The sequence below is a fragment of the Rhipicephalus sanguineus genome, chromosome 5 (assembly GCF_013339695.2).
Source record: "Rhipicephalus sanguineus isolate Rsan-2018 chromosome 5, BIME_Rsan_1.4, whole genome shotgun sequence".
NCBI lineage: Eukaryota > Metazoa > Arthropoda > Arachnida > Ixodida > Ixodidae > Rhipicephalus > Rhipicephalus sanguineus.
In genome coordinates, this window is record NC_051180.1 from 10195137 (window position 1) to 10208449 (window position 13313).

At 42.9% G+C, this 13313-nt stretch overlaps 1 protein-coding gene across 2 annotated transcripts in view; it reads left to right on the forward strand.

Annotated features, from left to right (window-relative positions):
• Positions 1-278: 278 nt before the first annotated feature.
• The window catches only part of LOC119393192 (chromatin target of PRMT1 protein), a 31358-nt gene continuing 18323 nt past the window's right edge, over positions 279-13313 (forward strand). For both annotated transcript variants that reach the window (XM_037660038.2, XM_037660039.2), the window contains exons 1-3: positions 279-478; positions 7714-7780; positions 13122-13290. In XM_037660038.2, coding sequence (XP_037515966.1) covers positions 7728-7780; positions 13122-13290 — 222 coding nt within the window. In that variant the 5' untranslated portion in view covers positions 279-478; positions 7714-7727. The remainder of the gene's footprint in view (positions 479-7713; positions 7781-13121; positions 13291-13313) is intronic.

Sequence of the window (13313 nt, forward strand, 5' to 3'; positions counted from 1 at the left end):
ATTGCTGAATTGCGAAAAAAGGTGAGCGGCACGAATTTCAAATGCAGCGCGCAAAGCCACGCACCACGTAGCGGCCGTGCCATGTTATTCACTAAAATATTAAAAAATCGAAAGACAGCACCTTAAAATAAAATTTTCTAAATGTCAGCTGAAAGTTATAAAACTATAGAGCCCTATTGTTGTTGGAAGATTTTTGGGGACCAAAATTAAAAGACATTCAAATTAAGGAAGACGTACAATAATCCAAGCCCGAGGGCCAAGCAAGAAAGCAAGACAATCCAGAATTAGCGGATTGTTTGCGAGTGTTGTATATAGTTGTGTGGTTGCATGAAGGGGCTTTGCTGTCAGTTATAATTTTAGACTGTTTCGTAGTAAACGGTAGTACCTAGAAAGCATAAAGGCCCTTAGTTATTGGCCCTGTTCACAGTGTCTGAACTGAAAAACTGCGAGTCTCCAACGATACGCTTCGCCAGCGCTGGTGAGTTCCTACAATTCAATCCTCCCGGCGTGTCGGGTTGCGCGTAAGTGAAGGTAATGGTAACGGAGACATTTATAACGCCTTTACCTATGCCTGTGGCCGACTTCACTAGTGTACTTACGCTTTTGCTTTTGACACAGAGGTTATTCGCAGACTTTCACAACGTCGCTACGCAACGCAATGGGTCGAGTGAGCCGTATTTCGTTGCTCCTCGCATGTAGTCTGACAGTGCTACGCAAATGATGCAGGCATGCGGGTTCCGCTAGCCGCTCTGCAAGTGCTAAATGCGCGCCTATGTGCGGTGAGATCTACAGAGAGTCGTGCGTCATGATGCTTCTTGCGTACCGGCTTACAGTCAACTGCGTGAGAACGGTCGGTCTGTAGACAAGTTCGGTTGGCTTATATACGTGTAAAACGCACGCTTTCTGTATCTACATTGCAGAGGGTGTTGTTTTGTCGTGGAATACAGTGTGAAAATGGTTTTGACCTTGTTAACCACATTTCATTAGGCAGATCGGTGGAAAAGCAAGAAGATGAGTTGTATGAATGTTGTACAATTTGCGCTGCAAGATAAACCGTTTATGGCCTTCAGCAATTTGCTCTCTATATTGAAGGCCTCAAATTTAATATATATTATGAATGTAGCAACTCGGTTTGTTTGGTTTTTAACGTCTTCTATAGTTACCGAATCTCGGCCCATGCAGTGTCGTATTATTTTAAAGTGACCATATTCCGCAGAATCCAAAGAGGGACGGGAAGGGAGGAGGGGGGGGGGGGATTGCGGAATGACAGAAGGAAGGACAGCGAAGCTGTTTTACGCTGGGAGTAAGTCCGCTATACGCAAAAACTCAGCCGTGTATGCACCACAGGAATTGGGCAAGCCCCACTACCGAGTACAGCAGGTGCGAGGGAAAGAGAAGACATTAGAGAAGAGAGTGGAGCGAACAGTGATGGAGAGCGGTGGGGAAGGAGGTTGAAGCCAGGGGTGGGAGAGAGTAAAGCCTAGTAAAACTAGTAGTTTTGAGACATGACCGCGGGAAGGAGGGAGGCGAGCATTAAGTGAAAACTCTGTTCGGCGAAGTGGGGAGGAGGAGGAAAATTAAATAGAACGCAATAAAATTTCGAGGCGGGATTCGAACCCGGGTACCCACGGTCCGAAGGCGAGTGTCGCAACCACTTGACTATCCAGGCGCGTTAGCTAAAAAGCTTTTATGTGAACCGTATGATAGTGTTGCTATGGGCGAGAGAACTCGAAAAAGATTGAAAGAGGAAGAAAGAAATAATGAAAGACAGAAAGAAAGAGAAAGAATGCAGATCACAGCCACGTACAGTATAGTATAGCAAAGGGGTGCGGTGGTCTGGTCAGGCTAGCTGACCACGACAGCAAGCCGGCTTTCGGCTGAAAGCAGGACAAAACACTGTCCCGCAAGCAGGTTGGCGGGACAGCGGGACACCAGCTGCAAAACGGGCATGTCCTGCCTGAATTGAGACGTCTGGTCACTTTATACTAGTTACACTACTTGAAAATGCACAAATTGTATTCACAAGACCATAAATTAGTTGTAAATAAACAAAAAAACTGACTTTGTACCTAAAGGACAAATTTGTAGTGCCAATGCATGCAAAAAATTAACTTACATTAATTTACAAGAACTACACATTATGCACTCTATTATCTTTTTTAGTTCTGTCGAAAAGTTCTTAGTGCAGCATTATTCCACCAAGCAAGCTGGTGAGGCGATTCATTCCATCTTTTCGTACATCCAAAAAAATGAACGAGTATGCATTTGCACCAATTCTTGGATGTGGTGTGCATGGCTTTCTGAGGAGCATCTCTAACCCGACAGAACCAGGTACAAATTACTCCGAATAGACATTCTAGGAATTTTATCTTGTTTAAGAGAAAGTTTTGGTTTGGGAGCTTTCTTATAAATATATGGGAAGAGAAATTGTTTCGTTCTGCAACCACTGATTTTAAATGCGAAGCATTTCTTTGGGAACCAAGGTTACTTTGACAGTTTCTATCCATCTATCTAGCCATCTACATCTGAGCGTTCTGGTGGTCATCTCCTTAAATTGGTATTGACCAAAATTGGCAAAGAAGGGCATGAGTATATGATGAACACCATTCAGAGGTCATGACATGAATGATGGGACATGCACATTGTGTACGTCGTGAAACCTTTTCCCCCAGCCACGTGTGGCTCATACCCACATACCACGACCCATGGTATGCGGGTATGCACCACAGGTAATCCACAGTCTACATCAACCCAGGAACAGCGAAAACAGGCATTGGAAACCTTACAAGACACATTGCATGGGTTAAATAAGAGAAAGACATACCGTTTGCTATAGTCGTCTATTTCAATGTAGCAGACAAACGGTGCAAAATGTGCTGCAACGACCCATAGTACAGATTGTGAATAAGTGGTTGGGTACACCAATGGTTGCCTATCAGTTGCGGTAGTGGTGCTTGTCTAACGTGAACTGTGCAAAACTGCTAGCCGGCCTAGTTGGAATGAATTCATTGTGGTACTTGCGCGTAAACAAACGGGGGACGAAGAAAGGAGTGCACACAGACAAGCGCAATCTAACAACTGATTTGTTTTTTAAAAAGTGTTTGCTTAAAGGCTCAACGGGATCTGCGCTTTTCCGCTAGAACTGTGAACTGTGGTTCCATGAACTGTGGTTGCAGTGTTGGCTCTCCGCCTTATAGTAATGTAATGAACTTTACATATGTACTCTTATGACTCAGCAAACTATAATTGAGTGTTGCTCATCACCAGAGGAATATGCCAATGATCGCTGCTAACACTTCGTTCGGATGGAAGTTACGTTTCTGCTGTGATGTGACTGCTGACGTTAGGTCGGACAGCAAGCTACCCTTTATATGCCAGTGCAGTCGACATGCCTGGTAATCTCACAATATGCTCGCAACTACTCAATATTAGACAAAGACGTCGATCCACCTCATAAGACTTTGCTCAAAGCTAAAAAATGTGGCATAAGCAGCTACTCACCGAATACTTCGCATGAAATTGATTTCCACATTGAGTGGGATTTGCCATAAATTTTTGTTGTGTTTGTTGCATAAAAAAAAAAGGATCTGTTGAGTGTAAATAGCCAATTTTTAAAATTTAAGCTGTCAGTTGTTTCTGTGTGTGTTTGTTTGAAAATCCCCTGTTTTTACTAAGCTTACCTATCTAGTTTGAAACTATAAAACATACTATGCATTATTACGGAAATCATCATTCATGCTTATTTTAGAAGAAGCAGAAAATTTAAGGCATACTGGGTTCATTTTTTAATTTCTGATCGGAAGTCTTAGTTTTCTTTTGCTGGCCTCACAGACAGGATTAATTTGTGTTCTTCTGTTAGGTGTTTTGAAATTGTTGCCCCCAACTATCGTAACTGTGTGAGGTAAGGGCAGTGTTGTAGAGTTCAGTATGAAATTGCAGTCCACAATATTATTAACTTTTCTGATAGCCTGTGTGGCTACACTGTCTTTGGCTGATGCCACATTTTTGTCACTTCTGTGCCACTGAGACCAAGCTCTTCTTTTGTTAGTGATCATGTAGCATTGTTCACGCTTCATTTTCAAATCCTACAAATAAAATTCTAAAACTATCTTTAAAACATTGTGTCATTAAGAATTAATTTTTCCCACCATGTAGCCCCATACTTATTCCTCTCTGTGGTTGTATCCTGTCATCATGTTGGCCTATCTTTTGAAACATGAAGCAAAAGAAGCTTAAATTCAGCATCATAAAGGGACATGCAACAAGATGCTTACCGATCAAAGTATGCAGTCAGAGTATGTAGCAGTGGCAATGTGGAGAACATTGCAGAACATTTTTTTATCACAATTTTTCTGGGTGAATCCACGGTCGTGTTTACACATTTCTGTGCTGGAAGCAGTGTGAGACAACCATAATAGAGATTTGTATGCCAGCACTAGTGGAAAGCAGACAAGCGCAGCCGTGGTTGTAGGAATGGACCTCTAATTGATTGAGCTGCTTATGGCACTTCGTGAGCTGTCCGTTTATGTCTGCAATAATAGCTGTGTGCTTTGATGGTTGCCTTGAAATGCGGAAAGGAACTTACAGCTGGGCATGCTCATCAGCATTGTCAATATCATCATCATTAGCCTCTTTTATGTCCACTTCAGGATGAAGGCCTCTCCTAGCGTTCTCCAATTTGTCCTGTCCTGTGTATGCAGCTTCCATTCTATGAATTAATAATAGGGGTGTGCGAATTGTGAATTTTAGAACAGAATCGAATACGAATCAAATATTGATGACATCGAATTGAATACAAATACAAGTTGAATACTGTTCGAATAGTTTTCGAATAGTAAGTCAACCATTTTCAAAACAGCCGTACTCTGGTAAGGTAACAATTTTCAAAAAAGCCCAAGAATTCCACAGCATTTTATTTGAAACATCTAGTCACAGCTTTAACAAAGGAACATTATGATGACTTTCCACGATTATTAAACTGAAGCAAGCTCGTATAAAGCAGCAACTAGAGCCTTCGAAATATTTTGTGACTGCAGGATGAAATATAGCAGTGACTACAGTGTTCAAGGTGGTCAAAAGTTTTTAAATAAAACTGATCCATGAATACTAAGCAATTTTCAAGAGCTAACATCATCATGAATGTCATGGTGAAGATAGCGAATTTATGACACTGTCGCTTCTGCGACACTAGAGTTTTCGGCAAAAGTGCCTTCATCCTGTGATCAATATACCGTTGATAGTCCCGTAAGTACATGGGCTGCATGCATCTGGGTAACTCGATGATGAAAACAAGAAAAGTTACCCCTTGCTGTTCCAACGAAGAGCATTTCTCTTCATTGCCGATTATTAGAAAAATATTCAGTATTACAAATATGCACTATTTGATTTGAGTACTGAATCGAATATAGCTCTTTTCGATTTGCTATTTGAAAGTTTCGAATATTCGCACAGCCCTAGTTAATAACAATTCATATTTGATGTGCATAAGACCACGAACATCACTGATGCTGTCTGTTTCCTTCCTTTTGCACATGCAGTACGAAATGTACAAGCTTCTCACTTTTCCTGCTGTACTGTGTTTAACAGGTATCTTCTGTGAGACAGTTGTACTATACTTTGTGACTGTAATGTATGAAGTCAACCATGTGCCAATTATGTATCACACTTCAACTTAATGAGCACTAACAGACAATAATGCCAAGGAAAGTATAGGGGATGTTATTAGTAGTAAATGTAAGGTAAATGTGAAGAAAGAAAAGTGGACGAAAAGATAACTTGCCGCGGGCAGGGACCGAACCTGCGACCTTCGAATAACGCGTCTGATGCTCTACCAACTGAGCTACCGCGGCGGCCATCCTCCCGTCCACTTTGTAGGATATATATGTACATTTAAACGTGGGAGCGTCAGTCAGCGCCGCCAGTAGTCATGACGGCGAGTGTGGAACATTCTTTTTCTGCCTGTTGGCGTCACATAGCACGTGAACTTATTACGAGCTGGCAGCTGACCAATAATCCCTCGCATACTACCTGACAGCATCAAGTCTGCCAGAACGAGATCCTCGCTATGAATGAAGGAAAGAAGTGTTAATTTTAAGGGCTCGTTTTTCTTTCTTATACACAGTAGTAAATGTAAGGCCCTGAAAACGAGCCCTTAAAATTAACACTTCTTTCCTTCATTCATAGCGAGGGTCTCGTTCTGGCAGACTTGATGCTTTCAGGTAGTATGCGAGGGATTATTGGTCAGCTGCCAGCTCTTAATAAGTTCAGGTGCTACGTGACACCAACAGGCAGAAAAAGTGTTTTACACTCGCCGTCATGGTTACTGGCAGCTCTGACTGACGCTCCCACGCTTAAATGTACGTGCAGTACATTTAAGCGTAACCAGCACCTCCACCACTTGTACCTCCACCACTGCCAGTAACCCAGCACCTCCACCACTTGTGAGGCAACGTTTAGGACTGTCAAGACTCTTCTTTATTGTCCCGAGTATGAGCCCCACAACACAAACACAGTTGGTGATGATGAGTATGTACATATGAGAACATGAAGGGCATAAACAATGCTCACAGTACATATATATCCTATAAAGTGGACGGGGGGATGGATGGCCGCCGCGGTAGCTCAGTTGGTAGAGCATCGGACGCGTTATTCGAAGGTCACAGGTTCGGTCCCTGCCCGCAGCAAGTTATCTTTTCGTCCACTTATCTTTCTTCACATTTACCTTACATTTACTACTAATAACATCCCCTATACTTTCCTTGGCATTATTGTCTGTTAGTGCTCATTAATATTGTGTACAACAAAAAAAAACAAGCCCTTAAAATTAACACTTCTTTCCTACACTTCAACTTAGTGTTATATCCTGTGTATGAAACAAAGTATTGTAGAAATGATTGTACAAATGTGAGAAAAAACAGAACTGATGAAGAAATTGGGTGCATAGAGCATTGCTGTATCAAATAACTGAAAGCTGCTACAATGTTTGCTCTCAACAGGGCTTGCTGCTGAGCTAGTCTGTTCGTTACTCGAGAAATATAGGTATGGCGCAAGAAGGACGGGGACAAAGTGGCGACACAAACTGACAAACACGGGTGCTAGCTTCCAACTGTTTATTGTTTTTGTTAGTTCATCTATGTTACTATATCTGTAATGAGATTACCTTGTTCAGCAGCACGTATATATCAGCGTGGTTTCTGGCATTAAACAGTTGGAAGTTGGCGCCCGTGTTTGTCAGTTTGTGTCTCCACTTCGTCATCGTCCTTTCTGTGCCATGCCTATTTTTCTCCAAAATGTCTGCTCTGCTGCTTGCATACACTGAAAACAGCTTTGTTTTCATTTCTTGTGACTAAGCCTTTGCTGACAGTGAGATCATTTTAAGTGAACGCAATTGTATTACAAGCTGCCATGATGTGTACTGCTTGTGAAGGGAGCTGTACATAGCATCTTGAGATATTAAAAAATCACAAGGGCACCAGTTCTCAATGAATCAGTGATCCGTTCTGGTGTGACCCAGAGTGTGAAGTAAATGCAGATATAGGAAAAAACTAGTGCTTTCTACACATAAAAATTTCATTTTCTGTTTGCATCTTGTTCATGCTATGCTTCGCAAGAGTTAGGATGAGTAAAAAAAAAAAAGAACTAAAAGCCTTAATTAAAGCTGATGCATTCATACATGGGAAAGATGTTCGTACACTTAGCTGCTTTTCTGTGCAGCTGGACAAGGCGCCATGGCCAGCAAAGTAATCCTCAAGAACACAACCAAGCTCAGCCTCAATGAACGGTGAGCCTTTACACAACATGTTTTGTCCAACACGTAGCATGGTAGACCATTTACAGTGGTTAGTTTGCTGATAGCAAAGGAGATGGTGCTACTAGTTCTGATGCGATATGACGCTTTCTTGATGCAACCATATGCCTTCTATTCTGAATCATCGGAAAAAGAAAATTGGCTTGTGCTGAGTTATTGACCTTATATGATGACATACCACACAAATAAAGAAAATTGTGGCATTCTACATAAAAACAAGTATCCTCCAATGCTGTATGATAGCTGGATATTGTTCAGTACCAATAGGAAGAAGCACATGTTCATGTGCTCTGTGGAATGCCTTTCAGCAAATGAATAATGATGAATGGTTGTTTATCATAATTGAATGAGTATATTTTGAACAGTGGCCATTCAGTTTTCATAAAGCGTCTTAACTCAAACATGAATACATTAAAAGCAGCTACAACATGAGTATGCTAGGGACCTTCGAGTTTCCTATTGTTCACTTTTGACGTTGCTGAACATATATGTTTTGTAAAATTATAGCATTTAATAATGTGTATTTTATTAACAAAAGAGGACAACGAGTCAGGGCTCATATGCACATTGCTCATAGATTGAAATGCAATGTCAAAACTTTCAGTATAACGACTGGTGTGTGCAATTGCTCGAGATAACCATGTCACGTCACTACGAATCTGGCCACTAAAGGTAATGTTGACTCTGATGTAAGCTTCAAATCGAAATTACACCAATACGACATGAACTGAAGACGGTAGAAACAAAAGTAGGTGCATTGCTTTGCCCTAAATTGACGGGGTTCAATCTGTGAGTACTGTGCATGTAATAACAGTGGACTGTGCATTATAATAAACCATAAACATCTCTTTGGTCATTTGTACATAAGCTCGGGTCAATCTGCAGGAGCCCCAATGATCCGCTGCTATTACCAAATGGGCATGTTCCTGTTTGAATAAATGTTGTTTTTTAAGCCAAGTTTCCGGGTGAGAATATTATGCAAACAGTTAGGTGGGTTTCCAGTGAACCCACTGCAATAAAGTGTAATTAGTGGTAAATGTGGGCAACACTGCTGAGTGCACCATAAAATCACTGCAGCTGTATTTTAATGCTTAGCATCATTTGGTGAGTTGATCAAAAATTTCGGTGTGTCCATCTGCGGCTAAAAAAAATGTGGGCCAGTCCTGGAGATTGTAGTGACCCCGGCTTGGTAGTGACCCCTTTTCCAATACAGGAGTAGAATGCACTGTTCAAGCCCATTGTATGCATGCTTGACAGTGGCCAGAAGGCATGGTGCGACAACAGCGCATAATTATTTTTCATACTTTAACACCCACAGACCCGTACTCAATGCACTAAACTCGCACAAGAGCAAACACGAAGTGCTAGGCGCACAGAAAAGGGTAAAAGAACACTACGTGTATGGGGAGAATGTGTGGTGTCAAATACAAGACTATGTGTGTGTAGATATGGTGTCTCGTAATACTGTATGCATACGTAAACATCACTCTGCCCACTGCATATGTACAAAATACTAGTAGCTGCAACAGCAGCAGAGGCATGCCGAATTCCTATTCAATGAGGTTCATAAAATTTTTATATTTTGTACAAGAAACATTTTTCTCTTGGCATTTAAAGGCCGCAAGTATGAAAAGTATCGGGACCTGTATTTTTACAGTTAGAAGCTAGAAAAAATAATAAACTTTTAATTGAAAACGTAATGTGAACTTTGGTTACTCGAAGGGAGATGAAAATCTACGCTCACAAAGAAGGAATATTGGTTTTTTGGGCCTAGGTGACTAAACATGTATGTGCCATAGTGGCATACGTGTTTTACATGTTTTACATGTTCACCCACGATCATCGTCAATCATATTCATCATCATAGTGGGCACCCGTATCTGAGAGGTAGAGATAGACTATGTGAACAAGATTGGTCTCTAGACACCTCAGAATAACAGAGAGCTGAGCTAGTTGGTAAGTACTGATGTTAAAGAGACAGGGCGTGCAAACACTGACGCAAGCGAGAGGTCAGCGTTTATGGTGTCTTGACTTCTTTCTTGTGTCCGTGTTTGCACACCCTGTCCCTGGACACCGTTTCAGTGAAGGTACCGTTTACTTCTGGACTTCTCTCGCCTTCCCTTTCACGATAGTATTGTCTAGAATTTTTTTTCTTATTTTCATAAAATGCCATCGCTGGTGGTTTTTGTACAGTGGTGACATGTATGCAGTAAACCATGAGTGCATGTCTTTCCATGTGTCTGTTCAGGGCACATCATGCCACTGACTGGGCCCCTGCCTGCGACATGCCTACATTGCATCAAACCTACTCAGATGCTGGCCATAGTGACCCAGCCATGCTGTGCCTCGAATAGGCTGATGTTTTTGATGGTGCATTTGAGGACAGTGTGATCAGTGGGTTTCAGTAAAGTGCAGGTTTTCTGTGCCTAGAGGGGGCAGGAAAGGAATTCTGGATGAAGTTTCTGCTAGAATTTGTGGCTCCTCAGAGCTTTCTTCATAGAAAAATGTTGTTTTATGCCCTGGAATGGTTAAAGTAACAGTGAACAAAAATATGAAATAAGGAGGAAAGTGTGAGCATTGCACTCAGATGACACAATTATTCCAATATGCAGTGTTTATTTCACATAGTTTTGAACGGATAAGTGTAACTTATGAAGTGTATGAGCATGCACTGGCTGCATGCCAGCCCGCACGGGGCTGTACGTCAGCGAGCATGATGGTCACGCCTACCTGATTCAGTAAAGGTGCGGAGGCAGGGCTCGTCTAAGTGTTTTGAACGAATAAGTCACGAATTCAAGGCACACTTTTGGTCGCAATGGTTGTGCGACGCAATTGCCTCTCTCAGGAATTTATGATGCAGGGTGTCTGTCCCGGCTGTGCCCACACCCTTATTTCACATAGCAATCCCTGGGTTCATTACTGTGCCAAGTGCTTCACAAGTTACATTCCAAAGCCACAGAGCTTGTGTGGGCACAATACAGCTTGTGAATTTACGCGTGGGCAGATGATGACACCTGTATCGGACAGCATACATGTGCAATAATTTCCCAATAAGAGTTGTTGGAAGCTCAGCACTCGTCCACTTCTCCTTGTTCCATCTGTGTGTCTTTTGTAGCGTTAGCTACACTTGCCTAGCTGGAGCCGATTTCGCGTGGATCCTCATGAGCCATGCTGCACATGCGCAAGGATCAGTGATGTCACACAGCTGGCTCACCGCTCTCTTCGCCACTGCCGCGCGCGTTCGGGAGGAGTGGCGTCGTAGCTGTGGCAGACACATTGGCGCCAGCGCGCGCAGACTCTGCCACTGCCGCACGCGACTCGCCACTGTTGGTCTGCGCATTTGAGAGGAGTGACGTCGTAGCCATGGTACACACACTGGCGCCGGCGCGCGCGCAGCTATTCGCCTTCGCTGTGCAGTCGCCGTCTGACACTGCGCTAGAGCCGTGTGATAGCGCCTCTGACTGGCGTTTGCAGGTGGGTAACGCCATGGAGAAGGAGAGCGCAAATGCTGCTCAGCGGTGCAGAAGAGGCTAGAAGCTTATCTCATCGGATCCCGAAGTAGTTGCCTGTCAATTAGCGGTTCAGCGTACAAAGAATGAACAGAAGAGGACTAATAATTCTAGACAATCTGGAGAGCTAAGAATAATCAGCTGAACCTTTGCTAACGCTACGTATATCCTGGCATAGCCGAGCTAAGCCACTGCAAATTTTTTGCACTGTAGATTTTTGCAGTTATCTACCAACACACCCAACTCACCACTTTAAACATACCGGTGAAAAGGAGATTACAGCTCAAAGCAACTGTGCAGTAAGCATTTGTGTGACGCATTGTGCTCGGCTAATTACACGAATGCCAACTGCACAGTTGCTTTGAGCTGTAATCCTCTTTTCACCGATATCTATATTTAAAAGTGATTTATTAAGTGCAAGTACTGTTCAGCACCACCGTTTCATCCACCTTTTCTTCTTCATATACTACAAGGGGTGTTCAAATGAAAGGTTACGAAATATCGTAACAACATGACCGTTTACATGGATGCCTATGCCGCTATGGGAGAATGTAGCGAGACATCTAGGGATGCGATTGGAGTCTCTGCTGTGGATCGGAGCATGTGGGGGCGCCCACATGCGCACTGGCGAGCATACCCTCTTATAAAGAGTGCCGTCCAATTGACGTGGCAGTGCGTGTGAGGACAGGATGGCGTTCAAATTGCAAAATTCGGCGATTGAATAGTAGCGGGGCGTTATCTGATTTCTGACAGCGGAAGGTGTTAAACCGGCCACCATTCATCGCCTGGGATTCCCGCGTGTTTGGTCGCCTGAAAAAACAACTGAAAGGGAAGCGCTTAAACTAGGTCAATAGACTCAAGGACGCTATGAAGGACTGGGCCTTGTCAAGGCCACAGGAATTCTGGGAACAAGGAATCCTTCGGCTCGTTCATCAATGGGATTGTTGCGATCAGGCACATAGTGTATACTTTGAATAATATCCTCATTTATACCCACAGTGTCATTTCGTACCTTTTCATTTGAACATCCCTTGTATATTTGCGCCAAAGAAATGTAGTATCCGGTGTGATCAATGTCACATCCTTCGTTAAGCATGTTATACGGTTGCACTCATATCCTTGGCAAGCTTGAAGTGCTTCTCTGCATTGCATTTCCATTGTAAAGACTTGTTTAAAATGTACTGGTGAGCTAGTAGATGATCGTTATATCGTATGGCAGCTTACACCAGATGAAAGGACGAACACGAAACAAAAGGACATGCACAAGCGCTTGTGTTTGTCCTTTTATTTCGTGTTTGTCCTTTCACCCGGTGTGTGCTGGCATGAGATATAATGACTTCTTGTCATTGTCTTGCAACTTACTGACCTACTTTCAGGGTGCATACAAGTATTTGAAACCTTTGAAAACCATTAAAATTTAAAATTGTGTTTTTGAGGTCCTTGAAGGTCCTGAAATTATTATTCCACTTTGGAAACCCTGGAATTTCATGAAAGGTATTTCAAGATTATCTCACAAACTTGAAGAATTGTTAATCGGCCAGGGCAACAAAATTAAGGAAAGATGAAATTAAAATCTGGTACCAGCATAATAGTAGCACTGGAGTTTTCATACAAATTTTTAAATGGTGCTTTGACGTTGTAGTGTGCAATCCCCACAACGTTTACTTTGTGTTCTAATAATGAAGCTCGTGCTATGAAGCTAATCAAGATAGTGATGTCATTAGAGAATACCTCTTCAGTCTAAACTGTCCCTGAAAGGCATTGCTATGCTTCTCTGGTTCAAAACCCTGTGGTTTCTGTTGCAGCTTCACAGCATACCGTCAGCAGGCCGAGGCAGAGGCGCTACGGGCTGCGGCAGCAGCGGCTGCAGTGCCCCAGATTCCTCCAGTGCCACAAGCATCGATGCGCAATGTGCGCCTGGCACAGCAGATGGCTAATCGGCCCAGCGTGCTTGCTGCCCTGCGCCTTCGGAAAGTATGTTAGCTCAGTCAGCTCCC